Genomic DNA, 26,026 nt, shown 5'->3' on the forward strand with positions numbered 1-26,026 from the left:
TCTTTAGCCCACTCTGCCACCCCAGTTCAGACATGGCCATATGCAAATCAGTCTGACCCTGTGCCTCATGGGAACAGTCCAGCCCGAACTGCCAAGCCATGCCTTCCCTGGACCGGAAACAAGCTTCCTAGGACCGGTTTCTGGCATTTCAGCCGTCTTCAGCCAGGTTTGCTTGAATTCAGTGGCAAAGTGAGCAAGGGACTCACGTCTGAGCATACCCTGCCAACTTATGGCGAACAAAGCTGTACAAAAGGGGGGGTGATGGACGAAGCATCAGAACCAATCAAACACTCACACCCAGTCAACAGATCTGGGTTTGATCCATCACCGTTCTTTAGCCCACTCTGCCACCCCAGTTCAGACATGGCCATATGCAAATCAGTCTGACCCTGTGCCTCATGGGAAAATGTGCAATTTCACTTAACCCAGGGCATATAAAACGCATTTTATGAGTGTCCTCCTTATAAATACCTGATCCCTTGGGACACCTAGGGGAGACCCTGGGGGTACCTAATATGCCCAAACATTGTAAGTCAACCACATCTAGGTGCCCCAAACTCCAAAGTCGAGTTTGGGCACAATTTACTTTTTAAAATCAGTCCTGCAACACAGAGCCACTTTTAAACTGACCTCAGGCTTCAGCAGTGCACACATGCAAGTGCAGAAAGGGCTGCTGGCCTCTATATTGTCATGCCCTGTTATATATGAGGGACTGATAGGTAGTTTCAACCCCCCTGCCCTATTATATACTAGGGCCTTATAGGGTAGGTCATGTCAATCACAGGGGTACCCTAACCAATAGTGTACCCTAGGGTATGTAGGTGTTTTAACTGTATTCTAAATGTGTTTCTTTCAGCATAGCACTGGCCCTGGTTAGGCAGAGCCCAGGGTCAGTCAGAGTCGGTTACCACCAGTACCAGTGAGAAAAAGGTTGAGGGGGTGCCCAGGGCACAGGATGACTTTCCAACACACGGAAGCTGTAAAATCGCCCCTATATCATACAACTCATATTTAGGACCTCAGTGCACCCTCCAAACTGTGCTCGAGGTCTTCGCATGAAACTCATTACTCTTGTATTAAAAAGCCACATCATTCATGTAAGGTACATGGCATTATTTGTATGCCACTGGCATAGGACTTTAATATGCCCTCTACAATTGTCTGGATACAGAAGCTAAACAGGGGAGGAAAAAAGAGTGTTGCTTGGGGTCCTAATATAGCACATATTAATGCATATTTATATGATTGGAAATCTTTAAGAACAATTGAGCATTACTTTTCCCTCATTTCAATTTATCCATAATAAAACAATGCCAATGGTATGTGAGCAACTGCAGAGTTCTAGGGGCCTGTCTTTCGGACACAGCACAGTACTACCTGTGCACTGATAGAGGGGTGTGCAAATATATTTTTCCCGTTGGTAAAAAGAAATAGGCGCAGACTGAAGTAGCGTAATTTTGGCTCTACCCTTTTATGTTCGACCAGCCCACATATATATTTCCACATGGCCTCATGTATTCATGTGACTTAATATCACTAACGTGATGTGGTGTACTGAACTGCATTTACTGTGTAATCTCAACATTTATACAAGTGTGAATACTAATGTTTTTCTTACAGTAACATTGAATTAGTTGCCATATATATCTGCATTTGTGTGGTTTGAATAATATTGTTAATTCTTATATATTCATCTACTCATTTCAATACTATTCTTCATGTATTTCATGACGAAATATGTATCTATAACCATGCATTTAAACGTGTGGTGAGATGCTTGCCACATTAACTTGACTAAAGACCTTAGCCTTTGAATTTTATGTTTAACCCTGAACGTGAATGTTTGCTAGGGTTTCAATATTTTCCTCTCCTCTGCAGGTGCAGTCATATGATCTCATGAATAGAGAAAGGCATATTGCGTATGAGAGATAGTGAGGTTCAGGAGGAGTACTTTTGGCAAAGACGAGAAGCCTTAACGAACAAAGGGGGTACTACTGTCCATGTGGAATTGAGATACAGGAGGAATCCATGGACGTTCAGATGTGCGTACCAAAGGAAAGGAGTTTCAAGTGTTCTTGCCAAGTTTTACTCTGTGAAGGAGTAAATAATGAGATACATGATATAGGATCCCCTAATGTTCTTTTGCGAGTTATAATTGGTTGTCACACTTCAGCTTTAGTCAGATTCCTTTTAGTGTCAGAGGAGTATAGACCTCTTCGCGATGTCTCTGTTGTATGACTTTATGCTATACAATGCTCTTTATTTCCTACTTTATTGGATCTGATTAGGGTTTTCCCAATCAGTGCTTTTAGTTCAGGCTTAGTTTAGGAGATTTAGACTTCCTCAAGCATAATAGGCAAGCGGACTGCAAATCATATACTGATCATCAAATTGTATTCCTTATTTTTGGGCATTGATATCACCAAATTCCTTGTCTGTTATATTGTTATGTTTTGTAATGTACCCCAGTATAGGCCTGGATAGTCACTTAACCTTTGCACCTACATTTCACTGCCATTGTACTACATAAAGGTTCTTGGTATTGACCTAATACCTAGTTAAGGTGCTGCATAAATGTCGTGTGATTTTCCCAGAAAACTAGCCTCCTTTATTATGCATGAGCTTCTCAGAATCACAGCAGGAATGACCATCTTCTGCATAATAACTATGTATAAGTGTCATCCCTTCCGTCATCCTCGGCCGACATGACACAGAAAGATAGAACCCCTGAGGGTACCTTTCGGGTATATATATACCATATCTTTGCTGAAGCAGGCAGAGGCGAAAGACTTCCATGCTGACACACTGACGCGAGGGGCTAAGGTTCCTACATGCAGACACTCCAGCACGCAGTGGTCTGACATCCTTTGCGGGGTGTCCATCTCGAGACCAAGATGGGGTCCTTCATTCTCCCACATCAGGTAATGGGGGGTTGGCTTCATCTTAGGGGGATTCTTGGCTCTACACCTGTATACTTGCGAGGTACACTTAGGTACATCTAGTTCGGGTTGCAACGTAGGAGTACGCATTATTATTGTCATGTATTTTCAAACCTGCATGTATTCATTGGTTTAGCAATATGATAGAAATCTACCATCCATTTACTCTGTTGGTGCTTATAATCATTTATAACTGTTTCTGTCTTATGGTTGTTTCAGCACACATATTTTACACTAGAATGATGCCGGTTCAATAAGTGCTTATCGAAAAATGTCCCCACCGTTTATTCTGTGTATCTCTCTGAGACAAAGTGAGCACGAGTGACGGAGCGAAAAGTACTCTACTGTTTCCATTATGGGACAGGGTTGTCATGTTCGATAGGTGCCAGAAACTATTCTCTCCTTGGTAATAGGAGTTTGCAGTGGCACTGTGAGCTAGCTAGGTATACAGGCGAACATACCTGGTGTGGGGTGTCTGAAATCTGTCTGGACCTCAATCCCACAGCTTATGTAGATCATATCTAGATTTATAGGAACCACACAATAATATGCAATTGAGACTGAACTTTGTTAGACGATTTGGCCTGCCAGTAGTGATTCTGTACTTTTACAATATATTTTTAGCCTTGTATACATCAGTCTGGCTTTGAATTTGTAATAAACATAGTTGATCTCATTTACAGACTTTGGGTCCTCACTGTGTGGCAGAATTGGTTACACTGTATATTGAATGTGTGGATGATGTTAACTCCTTTTCATTCTGTAGGCTCCTAAAAAGGTCAGTTGCAGGGAAAATTGGACAGAGGGCTAAGTGCTCTAGCAAGACGATTCCCTAAAAAACAGCCGTAAACCTGTTCACTTATATAGAACCATATTCATACCCACCTTACTTCCTCCGATGAAACAGATCTGTTAAAGTAAGAATAAACACATATATGCCCTGTGTGCCATTAGACATGATGCCCGGCCCTCCGTATGTCTGGCCCTCTGTGTGTATCTATAATTCTGATAAAAACCAATGCTTTTTGGAACAAAAATCAACCCTTTATGACAAGAGTAGATTGCAATGGCGGGGAAAATCTATTTTTCACTAATTGGGATTATTCATACACAGTTCCTTTGCATACCAGACATGCTGTGTGTCTTTAAAAAGCTAAATCACAACATTTTTGGCAACTCCCTTTTGCTCGGGGACAGTTATTCAAAAATAATGCATCTGCTGTAGGAATTTATACGACAACAACAAAGGTTCTAGTGAGGACAATAGTATTCTCTATTGGTACTACAATGCACAATCGCAATAGAAATGGGTCATATGGATTTCAGACAGAAAGGAGGCCGAGTACAGTTTGATTGAGTATTTAGTTTATATCAAACTTTCAAAAAATGTAAAAATATACAACAAGCAGTGCTTAGTGTCTCCAGTGTGAAATGGAACAAAATAGTGACTCTTGTGACATTTACAGCTTGATTTCCATAATTCGGAAAACGACCATTTGTAACTTTAACAATATTTGCAGCCACTGTGTCCAATAATCAGTGGTGACATAATGGTTCGTTTTATACATGTGTCGATGGCGTTTCAACCCTTTCAAGGATGTAGGGTCTCTTCAGGACCTAGTAGTATAGGGACATATGAAAAGGACCGGTAAGTACTCGCAGCCACGTGTTGGAAGTGAAAAACACCGGTCAAGTGAGTGAGGAAAGTAAAGAAATACTCACACTGGACCCAGCCGGGTACCCAGTGTGAAGGATGGGGGGGTAGCTGGCGATTAACGATGAGGCAGGGCAGATGCTGGTGCCCATTGTGTAAGACTTCTTTAGGAGTATCTTCCGTGATTTACTGCAGTGTAATGGTAAAATCACATGCAGTTTTACTATGTAACCCGGAATAATAGCCTACGTATTTAGTAAAAGGGATGATGGGATGTTGGCATAACTCAACAAGCACTGGCATAGTCAAAGCATCTCACCTTTGGGACCTTATAAGTGTTTAGCCAGAGCTATTGACTTTGCTAATGTTTTTAAGCTTTGCTGTAGAGCATTGTGGCTGCTGTACAGCATGTTGAAAAGTTATAATAAAGAAGTGTTATAAGCATTTTTGGTACCTTATAGATAACCAATAAAACATTATGTACAACTGAATGACCCTGCTAAGAAAATAATTAACATAAAGATATATTCTAGTGTTTTTTGTCCTTGAAATGCTGGCAACTTCTTCCTGCCTGTTACTCTGAGCCCAATCTTTGCGATCTTTTTTCTTTTTTATGGAAGTCGCAATAAAGTATTAAAAAACCTCTGCTCACACAGACATTACTGAGCATTGTTAAAAATAACTTTAATCACAAACATTCATTTATTTTTTACATTTATTCCAAAACGACTGCTGCTGTTCCATTATAAATGACTCAGATCCCTTTGCGAGTACTGTCACATTAAACAGATGGGCCCGCTAATGTTCAGGAAGGAGAATAGTGATGTAAAGCATTCAGCCCGTGACGTCATGTTTGATGAGAAAGGCCAACTGATTATCACCATCATTGCTGTGCACAGGTGAGTCCCGCCCCACACTCCCCCACCTCACTTAACCCTCATTTCAGCACACACAGTCCCAGGGTGTCGGATAGAATTTAAAATGCATTGTGTTGCACAGCTCAGAATAAGGGAGGACTACCTCCTCCCCCATTTCTGGGCTGCACACACCCCTACCGTAATGACAAGATCTGCAATGGTGGGGGGGGTGTAAGAGGTCCAGTGCCCTGGGCACCTGTCATCATTCATTCCAAGAGTAAAATTTCTTGCCCCCACCAGCACACTCTGAAAGACAGCCCTGGTCTCCCAGAACACGAGCGAATCTCCAGCTCCTGAAGCTACATCGGCAAATCCCTGACGTGAACGCAATTCACTAAAATAGCCCTAAAGTTTTAAAACTATAAAGGAATGGATAGAAAATGTTCTGTGGGGGGGAGGGGGGAGGAGATGGCGAAGAGGTCAATACCCAGCCAGCCCAGTCAGTTCCAGCTTACTATGCACATGACACAGGTGCTACAATGTACCGGGGAGGTGGGCGCTACCATTGTACAGGCCGTGGGGAAGCCATTCCGGCTTGCACCACCTTACACTGCATATGCGGGTGGATGCATGAACTGAGTAGTAGTGAAGTCATGGCAAAGCTCAGGTGCGTACCAGGGAGCGTCGGGAGGTGGCGTTGTACTGCCCAAGGCCCATGTGTCTGTTATGGGCAGCACCGTACAAGCAGCATGGGGTGGGATGGGATCACAGAAGAATGACACACATTACAAATAACAAGCTGAAGGAGGTGAAGCAGTGGGAACGACACACAAGATGAAGTGAACTGGGAGCAACACTGTGTGCCAGCGAGCGGTGAGGAGAGAGCGGCAAGACAAAGTAGTGCACTGAAGCAAAACATATGGCCCATAGTGAAAGGATCCATGCAGCCAGTGCAGACTTCAGGGTGGACTAAATCTGCACAAAGGCGATACAAGTGTAGGCTATTGACCAACGAAAACAAAGGAATTTGTAAAGGCTGACTTAAGAACCAATGGGAACTGCTGGAATGTTTAAAGCCCATGGACTGAATACCACATGTCTCGAAGACAGCGCTGCCTAGGCTTGACCTAAAAAAGGCTTCACTGCACCAATATGTGGTGTGTCAAAATAGAAGTCTCTTCCATTGCTAGGAACCCTAAGTATTTCAATATATATATATACACCAGAAAGCAAATCATTGTAACAATGAACATAAACACAATAATAACAGAGAAGCACCGGTTCCTGCACTTCTCAGCACTATAATTCTAACTTTGTGGAAAAGTTAAAGCAGGGTACACAACAAATGCTTTTTACATTTATGAATTAGTGGTGTGTTGTACGTCTCTAGTAAACTACGATTACGTACCAATGTATTTAGAACATTAAAGACTGAGAGAGCTGAACATTTTATACATTTTTCGTTCGTTCATTCATTCATTCATTCCCATTTTAATGGTGCATATACATCATGTGCAATACATGTGCATTTGGTAAAGAAGTAGAACAAAAATGTACCTCTCTGCGTAGCGTAGAGTTGATAGAGTCTCCTCATAACAGATATCTGCTGGACTTACAGCAGCAATCTGGGAATGAAAAAAGCCAAGATTTACCAAACATTATTTAGTTTAGTGTCTTGCCTTCCAGAAACTCTACACCATGGAGTGTAGTTATTGAGACCTTTAACGTGTCCAGACCACTTGTTTTACACTTTGGTGGGAGTTTAGTGTATACTTCATATAACAACATATCTGGTGAAAAAAACCCGAATCCATCTGATTCTGCTCACGTTTATAATTTTTTTCAACCGTATTGATTGTCCACTAAGGCCTAAGCAGGCCAAAGACACTGTTACTCATAACCTTGCAGTCATTTTTACTTTTCCATTGCATGATTCTTACTGTGTGAACACCTGAGGACCTCGGTTGTTTATATTTAGCACATTACATTCAACAAATTTAAAACATATTGATGTATGACGTTGTATTGCAGTTTTGATTTACTCTCTCCTTTCTTTCATTTCAGTGATACTGCTATGAGCACTATTTTTGTTCACAATTAAGGCTCCCAGTTTTCAATTGTTTACAGATTCTTACTCCTAGATACACATAGAAGCCATCTATTTCTCTGCCTTTGTTTTTAAATATGGAAACACTGAAATGAGTCTTCTTTTCAGTGATTTTCAATCTTATCAATCATGCCTTCTAGACATAAGAGTGTGCAAACTGTGAGGTGAGGGAGTTTAAGAAAGGGATGACGTTTCCTAACGATGATTTTAATAGATGCAGAGGTGGGTGTGTTTGAACTACAATGCACTATTTTCTCATTAGTCTATTGCATACCAGAGAAGCATTATATATGGTTTCTTACAGCACTAATACCCATCAGACATCTGAATGTGAGTGTACCCTTATCAGCTAAATAAATGTGCAAAAATACTAGTTGCTGCCTTTTTTGCGCACACCACAAAACGTATGGTAAATACACATTACATGAGCAAAAAAATATATTTATAAATACAAACTGTAATGTCTAAAAAAGAAATGGCATCAAACAGGACATCTTCTTCATTCTTAGGATTTAAGGCTCCTGATTGGTCTATTAGAGCTGCTCTTGTTGATGTCATCTACATTAATGATGCCAGCAATGTCTCACAGGGCTCCCCAAACTCCAGCCTGAAATACCGCCTCTGTGGAGGATATCCTGCAACTCGACTGCATTGAAAGCCAGTCCTTGTGAATCATCCTGCCTGTGTCCCAGGGCAGAGTACCAACCCCAGGACTCGTGTAACAGCGCCCATATGCTTTCAGTCTGCTTCTCCTTTCAAGCACAACCAGCAGCAAAGGCATCACTTCATAGACAATCTACCCAATTCCTCTTGTACACATGTTGTCCTCAGGGTCGTAGCTTCAGGGGGTGTTTGGGGTGTTACACCTCCCCTAATAAATGCATTTTCTGATAAATTGTTGGATACAGGTGCCTACAGTTGGGTATTGTGAGATGCCAGTCAGTTTTCACCACTCATTTTTACATACACACAGAAGAAAATACACACTCTCTCCCTCTCTATTTCAAAAGTCCTCAAAAATACCTGTTATTTTACAATATATTGTGCTTTCTCTCTTAGTACTCAGACTTATTCGCATTTTTCTCACTTCAAACTGCCCCTTAGGCCCCTCTCATGTACTCTGCTTGTCGTCTAATGTATTTAAACATTATATGCCAGGCTGATTGACGGAAAATCTGAAGCCCACACCCCCAGTCTTACTGACCAAGCTACGCCTCACCTGGACAATCAAACAGGGGCGGCTGGTGACATTTGAAAGTGGCGGGGCGTAAAATGATTGCAAAGGAAGCAAATAAACAAAAGGACCGGTTTTTACTACATGAGCAGTCGCGAGGGGTGGGGGGTCGTGAAGGGGGGTCACGCGCGGGGGTGAGGGGGGGTCGCACAGGAGAATACATTTAAAATTAAGAGGAAACCTTACCTGACCGCCTCTGCTCCTGGTCCGCGTTGGCGCCTCTGCCCTCTTCAAACTGGAACAGCACGTCAGCACTGCAGTGGCAACCCCTCAGCCAATCCTGGCGCTGCTGCAGCGCCAGGATTGGCTGAGGGCACAGCCTACTCTTCACCCGCCGCCTGCCCATTAGGAGACCGAGGGGCTCCTAATGGGCATGCGCAAGTCCGTGAAAACACAAGTGCGCATGACTGGGCACGGGCTAAAAATTAGCTGACCATGCCCACTCATGCGCACTTGTGCTGCAGAGCTGCCTGTCCCTGGCTTGTCTGACAATGCATGTCAGTCAACATGACGCCGGACCGCCCACGGTCCGACGTCATGCTGACTGACATGCATTGTCAGTTCTCCCCACCCTCGGCATCTCTGAACTTAAGTATACTAAGTTCAGAGACACCGAGGGAGCTGCGGGCGCGGGCGGGGGCGGGGGGAAACGCCCCAATGCCCCAATGGACGCACCGCACCTGCAATCAAACAAAGGGCCAGTGTATCCATCAGCTCATTGAGAGAAACAAAGAGATCCCCTGCAGTGTAACGTCATGTTGTTCTCACGGTTGTTTAACACGTGTAGATCTATGCACGCTCAGCAAGTACATGAATGATCATTATTTATATAGAAGATAATAAACATTAAATGTTTTGCCACTCAATAATAAATGGTTGTTACTAGTCAATGGAAAACGTTTTTATCAAACTTTTAAAACAACAAAAGTTGAATTAAAAGCTAATAGGTTTCAAACGTATTACCTTACAGGTGATATCAAGGTATTTTAACTAATGCAAAAGGATTTCTCCTGCGAATGATTTAGTCATTAGAGCATGAATGTATGACGTTAGAACGCATGCAATGACAACACATGCTTTTACAACACAGTCTTTACATTGCAACCACCATTACATTGCATGATTTTTCAACGCATTTTGAAAAACTACCATTACAACGCATACCATTACAACACATAATACTTTTAGGGCAATAGTATGGTAAGTGTTGGACAGTGTAAGGGTAAAAATTACTATTCCCACTTCAGTGAGTGCAACAGTAGGGAAAGTGTTGGATAGTGTACGGTTAAAAAAAACTATTCCCATGTACGCCAAAACCCATACCCACCCTAATAATTAAAAAATCTCCATTACTTACCTTATAATGCGTTGTAATGGCATGCATTGTAATGGTATGCGTTGCAATGGCCTGAGTTGTAGTGACATGCGTTGTAATGACATGCATTGTAATGGCATGCGATGTAGAGGCAGTTGTGTTGTAACAGTTGCGTTGCATAGGTAGTGCGTTGTAATGAATGTTTCCCTTAGAGCATACCTTGAAATTTCTGGATACTTGTACAGCTGTAGCAGGTGAAACGTTTTCTCGGCGCACTCAAACAATTAGTTCAGATGTTGAGGTTGTGGTATCAACTGTTCTTTTTTGATCCATGCAAATAATTGGCTGTCTTTTCCGGTCAGCACGTGTCAATTGCTGAAATCTTACCAGCAGACTTCATCAGGGCAGGAATATATATATGACTGTGTTCAAATATCCATATAGGTACCTTCCTATAACACAGTCATATTCCAGCTCTGATGGAGTCTGCTATTAAGATTTCAGCAATAGAAGAATAGAGCAAAGCTTGCTCTCAGAGGAGGGGCCATTTCACAGGCCTCATTTCACACTGAGGGGAATCAAGTCGGTCCCTGCAGCCAATGCACTACCAGGGTGGACCCAAGGCCTCTGATTATCCGCTAGGTGGCCTGACTTTGTGTTTGTTGAGCTTGCAGTTGGACAGTCACTACTCACGTGGCATGAATTTTTAGGGGAACCTCAACAAACGTTATACGGGTCCACTTATTATTGTGTTTTACACCACGTCCCTCAAACTGTTCCAAAATCACGGTCCCATTGAAATCCTGTAAGTACCAATAAATGTGTACTAGTAACACCATCTTCTTACAGAGCTTAGAAGTGGCAGAAGAGAAGTGGTGGGGTAGGAGGGGGGATCAGGGGATAAGCAAGGTGTAAAGATGAGGACTACACAGGAAGGTTTTAAGTGAGTGAGAAGGTTTATTCCAAGGAAAATATCCCATCCACATGAGAAGGTCCTGCAGGGATGAAAGCCAGGCTCCAACTGCCCTTCAGGTAATTACATCATAACCGTACATGCAGATAAAAACATTCTTAAGCACCTAGCAACAGGAGTAGCATCTTAAGATGCCACACATCCCCATCCTTTATAAAGAAAGAGAGTAAGTTATACCTTAAAATTAAAATACATAAAATTCACATAACATCTATTTAACAAAGTCTCTTAAAAATATAGGTGGACAGGAAACTCTCGAGGACCTACGAATGACATCTGGGCTAGGAGTTAAATCATGAGAACTAGAATTACGATGACCAGCCACAAAGTCTTTCCTAACCACCACCACCCTGTTTAAATTCCAAATACGGTGATCAGCAGTCTTTATAGCATTGTTAAATATTTTGATTACTTGAATGGGTTTCAAAAATCCTGAATTAGATTTTCTTTTGGATGGATTTTTCATGAGAACCCAATCCCCAATTTTCACTGCTGTTTTCTTTACAGACTTTCTCAAGTCATGAATTTTTTTCTAGATTCAACTCTTTTAGACTCATTTAATTTCCAGTTATAATTTTTCATTTTCAGTAAGTAATTCAGGCTGCATATTATTCACCCAGGGAGGTGCAATTAAGGTGTTGGGGCACCTAGACCTAAATAATTCAAAGCGGGTCCTATTCGTCACAGAGTGAGGCGACAACCTGTAAGCCTAATTTTTTTCCAAATTTCAGTACGCCAATCTAGACCATTTGAACGTGCCATTTTAATGGTTTCTTTTAGTACACGATTAAATCTCTCGACCATTCCATTTGTTTCTGGATGATACAAAGAAGATTTTTTGTGCTTGATACCATGTGTTGACAAGAATGATTCAATTTCTCTAGATACAAATTGTACACCGTTGTCAGTAAGGATACTACAAGGTATCCCTTCTCTAGCGAAATTTGTTTCCAAAAAATTGATTACGTGCTTGGTTTCAATCCCTCTAGAAATTCCTATCTCTGGCCATCTAGAGAAAAAGTCAATCAACACAAACACATACCATTTGGTTACAGAAGACTGTATCGGGCCAAGAATGTCTAATCCCACCTCTTTCCAAGGAGCATCTGGTCTTTCTCTTATGATCATGGGTTGTGTTTTGGGTTTGGCTACCCTTTCACTCAGAGCACATTCTACACAATCTCTTATTTTCCGTTCAACCTGTAAATCCATGCCTGGCCACCAATAATTTAATCTAAGTCTCTCTTTAGTCGTAGAAATGCCCTGATGTGTCATATGTGTCAGGGATATAAGCTCTAGTCTAACTGAATTGGGAGGAATAAGTTTCAAACCCCTGAAGAGCAGACCATTGCGTTCAGATAACTGGTCTCTGACATGCCAGAATTTCTCCAAGTTTACATCACTTTTGTGTTTTGTCTCCCAACCCTTGTTGACAGCTTCTGAGACTTTCACTAATTCTAGATCTTGTTGCAAAGCGTTCTCCCATCTATCCTTGTCAATTATAGATTCCTCAATGGCGCAAACCGTATCGTCATCTTGTTCAATCTCATCATCAGGATTAAGCTCACTCTTGACAACAAGTCTAGACAATGCATCAGCCACCTTGTTTTCCACCCCAGGCAAATATTTGACATCAAAATTATAATCTTGGAGACCAACAACCCATTTGGTAATTCTACTTGAAACGGCGTCAATACCCTTATTCTTAAAAATCTCGCACAAAGGTTTATGGTCAGACCTGACTTCAAACACACCACCCCATAAGAAGTTCTTTAACTTCTTTATTGACCAATAAACGGCAAGTGCTTCTCTCTCTATCACAGAGTAGCGTAACTCAGCGCCCCTCAAGCTCCTTGACATGAAAAGAATGTCCTGTTCCTGAGAATGATCCTTTTGTAAAAGAACAGCTCCCAGCCCCTTCAAACTTGCGTCAGTGACTAAAATAGATTTTTTCTCAGGGTCAAAACTGCATAGTCTGGGAGCTGTTTTCAACTTCTCTTTAATGGTATAAAATTCTTGTTCATAGCTACTATCCCAAATGAATTCACAACCTTTGCGGAGCAAAGCTCTCATATGAACAAATAATGAGGCAAACCCACTTATAAATTTGCTATAATATTCGGCCATACCCAGGAAGCTCATCAGTTCGTCCTTATTCGTTGGGAGGCTAGATTCTGTATGGCAGTAATTAAACTTTCCTTTGGTAAAACACCCCCTTCGGAGATAGTGTGCCCTAAGTATTCAATGGAGCTTCTCCTGAATTTGCACTTTTCAATCTTCACTGTCAGATTGAACTCTTGCAACCTGTTTAATACCATGAAAAGTCTGTCATCATGTTCCTTAGTATCACTTCCAAAGATTAATATATCATCTTGATAAACCCTAATACCTGTAAGACCTTTTAAAACCCTCTCCAGCGCACTTTGAAAAACTGAGGCTACTGATACAAGACCAAAAGGGAGTCTTGCAAAGCGAAACGTGCCAAAGGGAGTGACAAATGCCGTTAAATCTTTAGAGACATCATCCAATCTAATTTGGTGGTAAGCTGACCTCAGATCAATGGTACTGAAGACCTTTGCACCTTTTAACAACATCAACATATCATTTATCTTAGGCAGCGGATAACGGTCTACGACAACACTTTTGTTTAATTCGCGAAGGTCCACACACAAACGAAGAGACCCATCCCCCTTCTTAGCGGCGACTACCGGAGCAACCCATTGAGTTGCTTCTACATCCTCAATTACTCCTTCAGATTTGAGACGTTCCAATTTGAGTTTGACCATTTCCCTAACTGTAACAGGTACATTCCTAACCTTGCAGCATACATGTTGTGCATTATCAATCATACGAATGTGATGGAGGTACCCTTTGAGGCAACCTAACTTATCTGAAAAAACATTCGGAAATGTATTTCTTAAGACATCAGAAAATTCTTTGTTTGTGGTGTCATGACTAACAAAAATTGAATTTAAATCAAAATTCTTTTTCAATATAATAGGGGGCGAAGAGTTTGGATCCAACATAACACCTAGATCCCTCTGGTGGAACCAGCTCAATATGCTATCCCCTTTTTGCGATATGTATATTTTTGCGCTTGTTAACCTGTTTTTATAGTCAATCAAACCACAGAAGTAACCAAACAGCTTACTGGGTTCCCCGCCGTATGCAAAGGGTTTTATGTCAGGGCGAAAAACCTTTGCTTTTCCAACAATTTCCTTGGTGAAGAAGTCTTTCGAGATGATGATGATCTTTGCACCTGAGTCAAACAGAACCTTAGTAGGTTTCCCTTCCACTAGGATTTCATCAATAGGGCAACTTTTCCCTTCACCATTTTGTATGACCTGTACTTGACCACAGTCTACCTCATCTTGACATTCCTAATTGTCATCGACATCATAATAAACTTCCCTTATTTTCCCTTTATAGTTCTTCCCTTTGCACATGACAGAGAAGTGGCCTTTCTTTTTGCATTTACTACTGCAAATCGCCTTCCATCCTGGAAACTGTCTGTCATTTGCAAAGTGTCCCATTTTCCCACAACGGAAGCATTTCACATTAGAAAAGTCAAATTTCTTGGGTGTTTCCTTTGAAGTTTCATTTTTTATAGTTTCCTTATGATTGGTAGTCCCTCTAGGAATAGCCTTAACACCTTGAATGGAGTTTTTCTCTTTAGTTTCGAAATTTTTCTTTATAACATCAACACATTTTAGAGAGTGTTCTATCCTTTTGGCAATTACAATTACATCTTCCAAAGTTGGCTCATCCTTTTGCCACAACTCTTCTCTGACGTGTTCAATGCTGCAGCCCAGCATGAACTGATCTCTTATTCTTTCATCAAGAGTTGCAGCAAATCTACATGATGATGCCAACTTCCTAAGGGACATAACATAGTTCTCAATACTCTCATCTTCCAATTAGGGGTGGGCGGAATTTGCGGAATTAACCTTCGCAAATTATCGCGAGAATGTTTAAAATTATCGCAAACAAGCAGAAATATCGCGAAGATGCGGAAGTTTTTTTCCGGCATGTTCGCGAGATTTTCTGCATGGTTGCGGGTCGCCAACTTACCCATGTGGTTGCTTGCGGGCGCGGCCATCTTGTTTTGAGTTGTTCTCGCGGTGCATGATCGCGAGAAGAAAGACGTGATCGCGCGACGCATGACGTCACTGCGGGCGCGAACTGTCGCGAGACAGCGCAAATGGCTAAAAACAATACAACATCTCATGGAGAACGCGACCGGATCAAGAAAACTTGTCGGCGAACGCAGGGATTCAGGTAAGGCGATCGCGCGCGCGCAAGAATGTATCATTTTACAGCGCGAGCAAGAAACAAATTATCGCCAAGCTGCGGAAACCGGAATTTTTGACATTTTCGCGCTCTCCGCGGAACGCAAAAATGTCAAATTATCGCAATTTCCGCGAACGGAACGAAATTTTTGCCCAGGCCTACTTCCAATTGAGTCCTCCTTCCAATGCAAATTTCGTATTCATTAAGGTCACGATCATCAAGTTCAGGAAGGTGATCGAAAACTTCCTGACCTTCTGATCCTAAACAATGCAAGAGTAAAGCAGTTTTCCTCTCTGCACTTAAAGAGGAACCGCACACTCTTGCATACCTCTCGAAGACTTTTCGCCATTTTTGCCACTTTATAGGGGGATCTCCCGGTGATGACAAAAAGAACGGAGGTGCAGTGACATTTTGCATTTTGTTGAAAACAAATTAGTTAAAAAAAATATGACAGATTTAGTTTATATTCTAAATTTTCCTAATCTATTCAATAATTGATTAACGTTATTAGCACTTGAAGGAGCTGTAAAACAAACTCAAGCACAGACTTCTAAATTATATAAGTTTTACATTCAAGTTGAGAAACGGCAATGAAAGTTCAATGTTGTGTAAGTTGTGACACACAATAGTGTGTGTGTCACTGTTGTAGAATTATCTTTTGAAGAAAGTGTGTGTGTCACTGTTATGACACACCTTGGATTTACCTTTGTCTTTTCAAGTGTGTGTATCACTGAAGAGATACACTAAATTTCCCTTTTGAATCCTTGATCGTTGATGCAGGATGCGCTGTGTCTTTTGCCAAAATAACCTTTTTTAAATGGGTGTAAATTGTTTAATGCGAGGCGAGTTAGTGTTCGGTAACGCGTTGAGAGCGGGATGAATGCTCTGTATTGATGCATTGCTAAGCAACGTTAATAATGGCTGTCCTTTGGAGGAAGTACGTCAAAAGCGTGACGCGTCGGCCTGTCCAAACGCTGGCGTATGATTCCACGAAGAGGCATATGTGGGGGCTCTGAAGCTGGTTTCGTGAGGCAGGAGAAGGAGAGCGCTGTTAATGTTCGATCGTAAACACGATCATCAGGTGAGTGACCGCCGGTAAAATCAAATGACGCCTCTCTACCTGAAATGCTGCACTCAATCGCGAAGCCGCAAAACGGCGGCGAGTACGAGTACAAGTAGAGCAGTACGTCATTGCTTAAAGACCATGAGCAAGAGTCACCATCCTCCAAACGAGACTCAAAAATAAACAGTATTCCAATGTAAAAAAAATATAGTGTGAATAGTGTGTATGCTAGATGAATGCGAGCACAGTACGGACTCCCCAGTCAGATACGGTTTCCAAAGAGATGACAGCAGCACAATCCTTCACTCGTGTGCCCGTTGCATGAAGGTGAAATAGAAGGTAAAACATCGAACAGCCAAAGATATATGGGCATCCAAATTAGCAAATGACATCAGTAGTACATAAAGGTGTAGAGTTACTTGTTGGAGTACATCACAATCCAGGGTGAAGCAAAAAAAAAAATTAAACAGTACCTGTGATGTAGATAAATCAAGAGCAGTTCTTGTTAAAGTAGCTTTAGGAATTGAATTAGTGTTGAGATCTTTCCATTATTTTGAAGCCAATCCATTAGGGTGTAGCCATCCTCTGTCGCCAAATGTAAAGATGAGGACTACTCAGGAAGGTTTAAAGTAAGTGAGAAGGTTCATTCCAAGGAAAAGATCCCATCCACATGAGAAGGTCCTGCAGGGATGAAAGCCAGGCTCCAACTGCCCTGCAGGTGATTACATCATAACCGTACATGCAGATAAAAACATTCTTAAGCACCTAGCAACAGGAGTAGCATCTTAAGATGCCACACAAGGACTATCTCAGGGTTGTGATATGGGCAGTGCTGCCTGCCGGCAGGCAGGCAACCTGAAATAGGTTAATTCTGTTTAGGGGCGTAGTCAAGAAGTGTAGGGCCAGCATTCATGGGACAGCAGCCTGCTTTGCCTTCCTCCCTGTGCACAGGGTAGCCTGGTGCGATCATTCCCCCAGACCCTTTAATGGGTAGCTTACGGCATCATCTACCAGCCCGCTTCTAAACAGTGCCTATGTCTCTTGCACTATTTTCATTCTGTCTTCCTGAGCCAGTCTCTACTTTTAACTCTACACATTTCCCCTGTCTCTTATAATCAGTGATCTTCAAATTGTCCCATTAGGCACTCCGAAGGTTTTGCCACCCTCCAGAAGTGAGGCGAATCAGTAACGTACTTGTTAATTCTATGCAAAACAGCCCAGGAGGTGTATTTACCATTCTAACTGCAGACCTGAAATATTGCCGTTAAAAATGCCCCTAATATTTGAAAACATGCTTTTTGAAATTTAGCCATGTTGGCACTTGCCAAGCCAATAGATTCTGAATGGCATCAACTTCCAAACTGGAAGCAGGGGGCGGAACCCCTTCTTTGCACCTGACTAAAAATAGGGAAAATCACCAATATCTATCACATTCCTAAAATAAATGTAAAAGTAGGCCAGCTACACATTTGTTAAATGTATTATTCGATGTGCTCCACGGTCCCTAGTGCTGCTGCGAGTCACGTTTAAGTAACACATACAGAAAAGGCGATAGAAACGTTGGATATTGAGTAATAATGTTAACTACAGGGGAAACGTTCAGTTAATGTTTGCAGTTTACATAGACCTTTCATGATTTATGCGATGCTGCCAGTATATTGTGAAAAAACAAAAAATGTAAGTAACATTTAGGTTAACCATATCCAGCGTTCTGATAATTCGGTGTATGTAATGTGTATCTTTTAAGGACCTAAATATGTACATATGTTTCAATAGGTCTTTCCGCAAGTCAAGCACGCGGTACCAGACTTAAAATCAATTTTTTTTTTATTTACCATAATAGTCCTGCTGTTTCCACCCAGAGCGGACTGTAAGAGCTTTGTTAGGACAGAGTCCCTGTATGGAATATGGAGTACTTTCTTTCCCATTGCTGCCTCGGCCAGAGCACTGCAGAAGAAAGAACAAGGAGTAACAGAGGGTTTAGGGAGCATTTTTGTTCGAATGAAAGATTCACCTGAAGACCTATTAATCCAAATAATAACATCAACTACAATTTTTAACTCAAAGAACATCACATTTCATGGATGAGCTATTATGTGCCACACATGAGTCAGTCTGCAGTGGTAGGTGGGACAAAGTCATCATGTACGTCCCCATTGAGCCACAGAAGGCACCATGGGCCTGAGCCATTTTGTGACCCCCCCCCCCAAGGATTACAAAATGAATATCCAAAATACGGGTGGAGATAATGTCACTTTACGTCCATCAGGTCAGTTACATGGAGTCTCACAACTGCCGTCTGAAAACCGGGCGGTTTAAGGGTGGATGCCAGGGTACACACTCATACAAACTCCGAGAACCACGTGGTTTTCAGGCAGCGCTTAAGGTTCTCCATCCTACTACTCTACAGATAGAAAGTGCCTTTACCTGCAACCCTTCTCAAATTACAACCAGCAAAGAACGAATTGTTTTTGAGAAAACTCGCAGGCTGAAGAGCCTGGATCAAAATACATGTTGGCTATCACAAGTAGGAGCTATAACCTACACTCAAGGAAAATAGGAATATTTTTACACATATATTCTTCTGAAAATGAAATAATAAAATACTCATGACCAAACCAAAATACTTGTATTGGCCATTAAATTGGAATTTAACCAAATATACACCTGATGATCACAATCATGACTCACTGGCCAGGAAAAACAGTTAAGTGCAGTATCAAAAGGCTCTTATATCCACACATGGTGGCAACCAAAATGTTTCTGATTTTTAAAGGAAGCGAGAATCGGTATGTGAAAGTTCTGCCTTAGTGATATCACTGTAGAGTGAGATTGCCAGGTGACTCACTAAGGACTCCATTGCCCGTATTTTGGGTTTTCTTTTTTACCTTTTTACAAAGCAGCAAAAATCTGGTGGTCCAACTTATTTCAATGCTAAAGATCAAGACTACAATTATCAGAATGCACAATGTTGAGCATCTCCCTCAGTGATCAGACCATTTTCTTTTGCCACTGAAATAGAAATCAGGACCCTCATAGGACTGACACAGTAAGAATTTCTAAATATGGTGGGCGGTCTTCTGTCAGAAAGCCAGTGGTGAGGCCTCCCATGACCGTGTGCTCTAAATGCCCTCACCTCACCTGTGGGTTTCATACATTGTCAGAGTCCCTCGAAGTCCCAAAAACCGAAAGAACCCCCGGGTTGATGTCCTATATTAGATGACATCCGGTATTCTATTTTACAGAGATTTAAAAAGCATTTGCTATCTTCAGTGTATGAGATGGCTTAATGAACAAACACTCTGATCAGGTTTTTCAACAACTAGATGACATTGCCCAGGTTGCCTTGTGTACTGTAGAAAAGAAATGAAGAAGAAGTAGCTTAAGGTTGGTCCGGTCCTTTAAAAAAAAAGAGATGGCTCACTTTTGATTAGAATCATGAGTCTAGCGCATTGAAGGGCTGCAGAAAGAGCTAACAGAATGACAGCCTTGGTAACTGTTTCAACTTCAGTGGTTCACATTATATTCATTCAACCATGGGCAAAAGCTCCCTTTGTTTCAAGAGCGAAACTAAAACCAGTTGGGGCTAATCTAAGTAGCCATTCTGAAAGTTGGAAATCCATCTGTCGAAAATGTTTTCTACAGTTTTTGTGTGTGAAGTAAGACAATAAATCTATACTTTTGAAGGAATGGAAGTGTCAGAAATTATCTTACTAAACAGGGGCTTGACAATTCCTCTCTTCCAATTATTGGGAGAAGATTGTACAACATAAGAAAGATTACTGTCATGCTCAATGGGACTAGAAAAAGATGCCCAGATGATCTTGGATTAATCTGGTGTAGAAAAGATACAAAATCGTAACTTTTTTATTTATTTTTTATTTTTATTGCTTTTTAAACAGACAAAGAAAAGAAATCAATCATACAATTAAACGAGAAAAAAAAATACAGAATCAAACATTTATACAATTATATGGATCACTGAAATCAAAGGCAAATATCACTACAAGAGTGACAATACGAAGCATGGCGACACTGAGGAGAATGGCAGAGAGGGAGCATACAATATATCAGTCGCATGTACAATTCATCAATAGTGAGACATGCAGGCGGGGCCAGGTGATTACAAATAGCTGTGAGTGGGATGAAGGCAGGTATCTAGAGAGAGCCTGAAGGATGGCAGATGCAGTCCTGACTGTTAAAAAAAAAAAAAGCAAACGGTACACACAGGGTGAACAACCATTACAACGCAACTTTTACAACGCACTGCCATTACAACGAAACTGGTACAACGCAAATGCTGTGACAACGAATGCCATTACAACGCAAGTCTTTACATCGACTTGCACTAGATGGCGTGCTAACATTAAAAATAGTGTAGTTTACTATCCAAACACCTTCCCTACTGCAACGTGGACTGGATTTAGAATAGTAAATTACCCTTTTTTAATGTTAGCACGCCATCTACTGCAAGTCGATGTAAAGACTTGCGTTGTAAAGACTTGCGTTGTCACAGCATTTGCGTTGTAAAAAATTTGTTGTAACAGCATGCGTTGTAAAAGCATGCGTTGTAACATCATACATCCCACAGGGTGAACAACCATTACAACGCAACTTTTACAACGCACTGCCATTACAACAAAACTGGTACAACGCAAATGCTGTGACAACGCATGCCATTACAACGCAAGTCTTTACATCGACTTGCACTAGATGGCGTGCTAACATTAAAAATAGTGTAGTTTACTATCCAAACACCTTCCCTACTGCAACGTGGACTGGAGTTAGAATAGTAAATTACCCTTTTTTAATGTTAGCACGCCATCTATTGCAAGTCGATGTAAAGACTTGCGTTGTAAAGACTTGCGTTGTCACAGCATTTGCGTTGTAAAAAATTTGTTGTAACAGCATGCGTTGTAAAAGCATGCGTTGTAACATCATACATCCACACACAGTCCCCACTCAGTCCCCAGGAGACTCAGGCGAAGACTGTTGAGCAGCCCGATATTTCTCAAACATACCCCAGAAACTCTTCGGGCGGTTGCAGGGGGGAGCAATTCGTTATACACATCAGACTGGGTGTTACAGAAGACCATATCACTCTCCCACTCCACTAGGGTAGGCAACGGACCTCTCATCCATTTCATCGCTAGTCGCAGCTTGGCAAGTAGTAGACCCATAGCCACCAATTTGCGCGCAGCTTTCTTAAGGGGTTTAGTGTAACCAAGAAGCGCTAAGAGGGGATCTGGCACAAGGGATAAATCTAGAATATCATTTAGCTTCTGAAAAATTAGTTCCCAATATTGGTACACTAGCGGGCACTGCCACGCTTCGTGGAAGAAATATCCCTCAGACCATACCCGAAGAGATGTGCAGGGGAATAATAAACTCTGTTTAAAAATTTGAAGTGAGCAATGTGATGACGACCATTGAGGGATATCTTGCGGGTAACTTCGCAACAATAATTCCAAATATCATCCTTGATGGGAGTACCGATATCAGATTGCAAAGCCATCCTAACCTTACTAATGGAGGAAGCCTTCTCTTCTTGTGCCAGGGACTGGGTGCTCAACAGAGCTGTCAAAGGGGGAAATGGCCAAGGGCTCCTGCAGGTCGTCCCCAAGCACTGCCCGTAAAGCATGTCGAGTGTGAAAGAAGTGAAGCCTGGTTAGGGCTTAGTGCGCACCGTCCTCACCCGCAATCTCTGCCCAGGTGCCCAACCGGCCACCACGGAAAAGATCACCCATACAATATATATATATAGTTTGTGAAGGGAATCCAGGGTATCCCTATCTGAACTAAGCACAAACCATTGGCACCACTCAATCCGCATACATGGCGAATATAATTGCGCCCCGCTCGTGGAGCGTCAGGAATGCATTCCATGCATGTACAACAGAGTCAATCGAGTCCAGTATACCGTAGCATCTAGTGGGGACGCACGTTAGGAGACGAGGCAGCGGAAAGGGGGCAGCGATGATTTTTTCAATATGAAGATGGGGTAGATCTGGAGGGCCATGTACTCAGCTATGGGCGTGAGAGGCCTGTGCAGCTCTGTAATACAGTTCAAAGTTTGGGACGTTAAATCCACCGGAGGCATATGGGAGCATAAGCGTGTCAAAGGCCACTCGTGGAGATTTTCCTGCCCATGCCAGTTTGAGCAACAGGGACCGCAGGTCGCGAAACAAGTGTTTAGGGACTACTATGGGTATATTGAGAATCAAGAAGAGTAGGCGGGGCAGCACCACCATCTTCATTAAAGAAACTCTACCAGCCAAGGACAATGGGAGGCGTATCCACCTATCAACATCACTCCCTATCTTCTCTATTAGTGTACCATAATTAGCCCTAAGTACCACGTCTACATCTGGGTGAACCTGGATGCCGAGGTATCGCACCGGGTCGTTGGTCCATTGGAACGGGGCGGTCTAGTGGGAACTGCACTGTGGAAGGCGTCAATGGGAACAGCATGGATTTATCCCAGTTGATCTTGAGGCCCGAGAGACCCCCAAAGCGCAGCACCTCCCGAATCACGGGGGCAGATGTGTCTCAGGGTCCCTGATAGATAAAAGCGTGTTGTCCGCATAAGCCGAGACAATAAGGTTATATTGAGGAAATCAAAGCCCTCTGTGGCTGTGGTATTCCCACAGTGCCCGCAACAGTGGCTCAACAGCCACCGCATACAGCAATGGGGAAAGCGGGCAGCCCTGCCGCGTGCCCCGCCGGATCGAAAAGGGGGCCGAAACCACATCACCTGTGCGGACACGAGCCACTGGGGAATTGTATAATACCGACACCATTTGTAGGAATTCTTCGCCGACCCCAATGCGTCGCTAACACCGCATAAATAAACTTCCATTCGATGGAATCGAAAGCCATCTCGTTGTCAAGGAAGAGCCCGGCAGCTTTAACTTCCGGACGAACATGCTGCATTGCTCCAAAGACCGTACGGAGATTTTGCGAGAGCATGCGACTCGGAAGGAACCCAGCCTGTTCAGGGCCATTTAGCTGCGGAAGGAGCGGTGATAAACGATAAGCAAGGACCTTCACGTATAGCTTGGTGTCCACGTTAATCAAAGAGAGCGGACGATAGGAGGAGCATCTACTCGTGTCTTTATTAGGCTTTAGGAAAGTGATAATTAACGCCTCACGCATAGATGGAGGCATATTGCCACTCGCGGCCATCTCGTGAAATAGGGTAATTAGATGTGGAATGAGAAGCTCACTGAAGGCTTTATAGAAGGATACCGTGAGGCCATCAAGGCCAGGGGCGCTGCCCTCGCGCATCGAGCCCAGAGCAAGACGAAGCTCTGCCGCTTCGAGAGGTCGGATCAAGAACTCTCTGGGCCAGTTTTGTAGCCAGGGCAGCTCTATGTATTCCAAGTAGCTAGTAATGTCATCATCACTTGGAGCGAGTTTGGAGCTGTACAGCTCCTGGTAATAAGCTCAAAACTGCGCATTAATGTCAGCAGGTAGCATCAGGGTCGACCCGTCGTCACCCTCCACCTCAACAACCGCGCACGCCGCAACCCGCCGGCCGGCCAAGGCTGCCAGAACAGAGCCAGGTCAATCGGGCTCGCCATAAGCCCAGGCGGAAGCGTATTTGCCCATATGCTTGACCTCGCTGTCTGCCGCTTCATGAAATTCGGCCAGAGTGGCCTTAAGTGAGTCGCGCAGCTCAGGGTCATCAGAGTGCGGCAGACGGGACTCTAAATCATAGAGCCGAGCCTCCAGCAGAGTAAGCCGATCGCGAATGGCACGGAGTACCCCGGCATGCTTGCTAATAGCTATCCCTCTAATGAAGACTTTGAAAGCCTCCCACACTGTGGTGAAGGAGTCAACAGATCCCACGTTGGTATCGAAGTAACCAGAAATCGCCTTGCGCAGCTCGGAGTGGAAAACAGAGTCCAGCAATGAAATGGGCGGGAAATGCCACAAGAACGGGGGAGGGCACGAGGAGGCACCGCCACAGCAACCATAATTGGGGAATGATCAGAGAAGGAGCGCACTAGGACAGAGCAACCCAGCACCCAGGGCAATAAGGATTGCGAGATAAACCAGTAGTCTATTCGCGTGTGAATGTCATACTGTGTGGAGTAATGAGTGTATTCGCCGCTAGTAGTAGATTGAGAGCGCCAGACATCCGCCAATTGGAGCTGTAGGGCAACATCCTGCACAGCCTTGGCCGAGAGAGGGCAACTAGGGCCCTTAGAGCGATCTAGAGTCGTATCCATTACACAGTTAAAGTCCCCACCCCAGAGTATCGGTAGAGCACAATGGTCTTTAAGCAATTCAAAGAGGGACCGGTAGAACCCAATTATGGCCATAGGAGTTAACCACTAGGAAGTCCCAGCACGGGCTGTGACAGCAAGAGATAACAAATCTGCCCGCGGGGTCAGTATGTAAGGGTACTAACTGAAAACCAGCCTTAGGGTTCAGCCAAGTCAAAACCCCCCTAGCATGGGAAGTGAAACAAGCAGCATAAGAGACCCCCGCCAGTCTACGGCCAGAAAGGAGCGCGGCACCCGTGGGTAGGTGCGTCTCCTGGAGCAGAGCCACATCCACCTCCCTACGCTTCAAATAAGCAATAATCTTCCTCACCTTACGTTGATAATTTAACCGCGAACATTCCATGACAGTAGTGTCACACTGGAAGGTGATTTGGGCCTAGCCCGAGGGTCACCCATATTGACAACCTACACTAGCAATAGGAATCCCCACTCTCACCACACCAGTCGCTATGTCGACCATGGGGACGTCATTCGTACACGTGATCTATACAAAAGGGAGAGAAAAAAGGAAGAAAGAAAAAAAAAAGTAAAACCCTAAAACCAGCCACCCCCCACCCACGCCCTGCACTACCCAATTGTGCAGTGGCAGACCATCCCCCCAAGAACCCTGAGAAACAACAAGACCACAATACAATCCAACCTGAACAAACACAAAGAAAAAGTAACCCAAGAGAACTACCGGCGGGTAACGCAGTGGGGCAGATGTTACCCAGCGACACAAACTATACCAAACTCCCCGCCATACCACCGACCATAAGGAATAGGGAAGTTCCCTGCCTTCCTAATAGCAGAGTGCAGGTTGGCGACTCCCCACACAGAGGACAGACTTATGGCGTGCTCAACAGAAGCTGACATAAACCCCACAAGCAAAGCGATTGAAAACCAGGACACAGTCAAACAGGGGCAACTGCAGAAGCAGAGGGCAGCAGCGCTAGTAGGATAGAACCTTAGTGCCAGTATCATACAACTGTGAAGATGAGAAACAATGGACAACCTGAAATATGTGAAGAAAAGGCAGAAGAAAACAGCTCGACTGAGCAGAGCAATAACCAGGAGATAAACAAAGCATGGGAACATTTAGAGGAGGACAACAGGAGTTCAGTCATTGTGATCAAGAGCACCAGGTGCCTCCTGCAATGTAGGCGAGGTAGCCGGAGCTTTCGCCTGCCCGCCAGCCCTCTCTCAGTCACGAAGTGCCCTCTGAAGCGACTGTGGGTCAGCATAAATTCAGGGTTTACCATCAAAAAGAACCTTAAGGCGCGCAGGATACAGAATGGCATACTCGATTTGCTGATCTCGCAAT

At 43.2% G+C, this 26,026-nt stretch overlaps 1 protein-coding gene across 1 annotated transcript in view; it reads right to left on the minus strand.

The window, feature by feature from the left end:
• The window catches only part of LOC146821397 (kinesin-like protein KIF28), a 777,435-nt gene that overhangs the window by 620,300 nt on the left and 131,109 nt on the right, over window positions 1-26,026 (minus strand). Inside the window, exons 8-9 of the mRNA XM_085609842.1 lie at window positions 18,268-18,379; window positions 7,008-7,075 (exon numbers count right to left, since the gene is read on the minus strand). Of these exons, the coding sequence (XP_085465968.1) occupies window positions 7,008-7,075; window positions 18,268-18,379 (180 nt within the window). The remainder of the gene's footprint in view (window positions 1-7,007; window positions 7,076-18,267; window positions 18,380-26,026) is intronic.

The sequence above is a fragment of the Triturus cristatus genome, chromosome 6 (genome assembly GCF_964204655.1).
Source record: "Triturus cristatus chromosome 6, aTriCri1.1, whole genome shotgun sequence".
Taxonomy (NCBI): domain Eukaryota; kingdom Metazoa; phylum Chordata; class Amphibia; order Caudata; family Salamandridae; genus Triturus; species Triturus cristatus.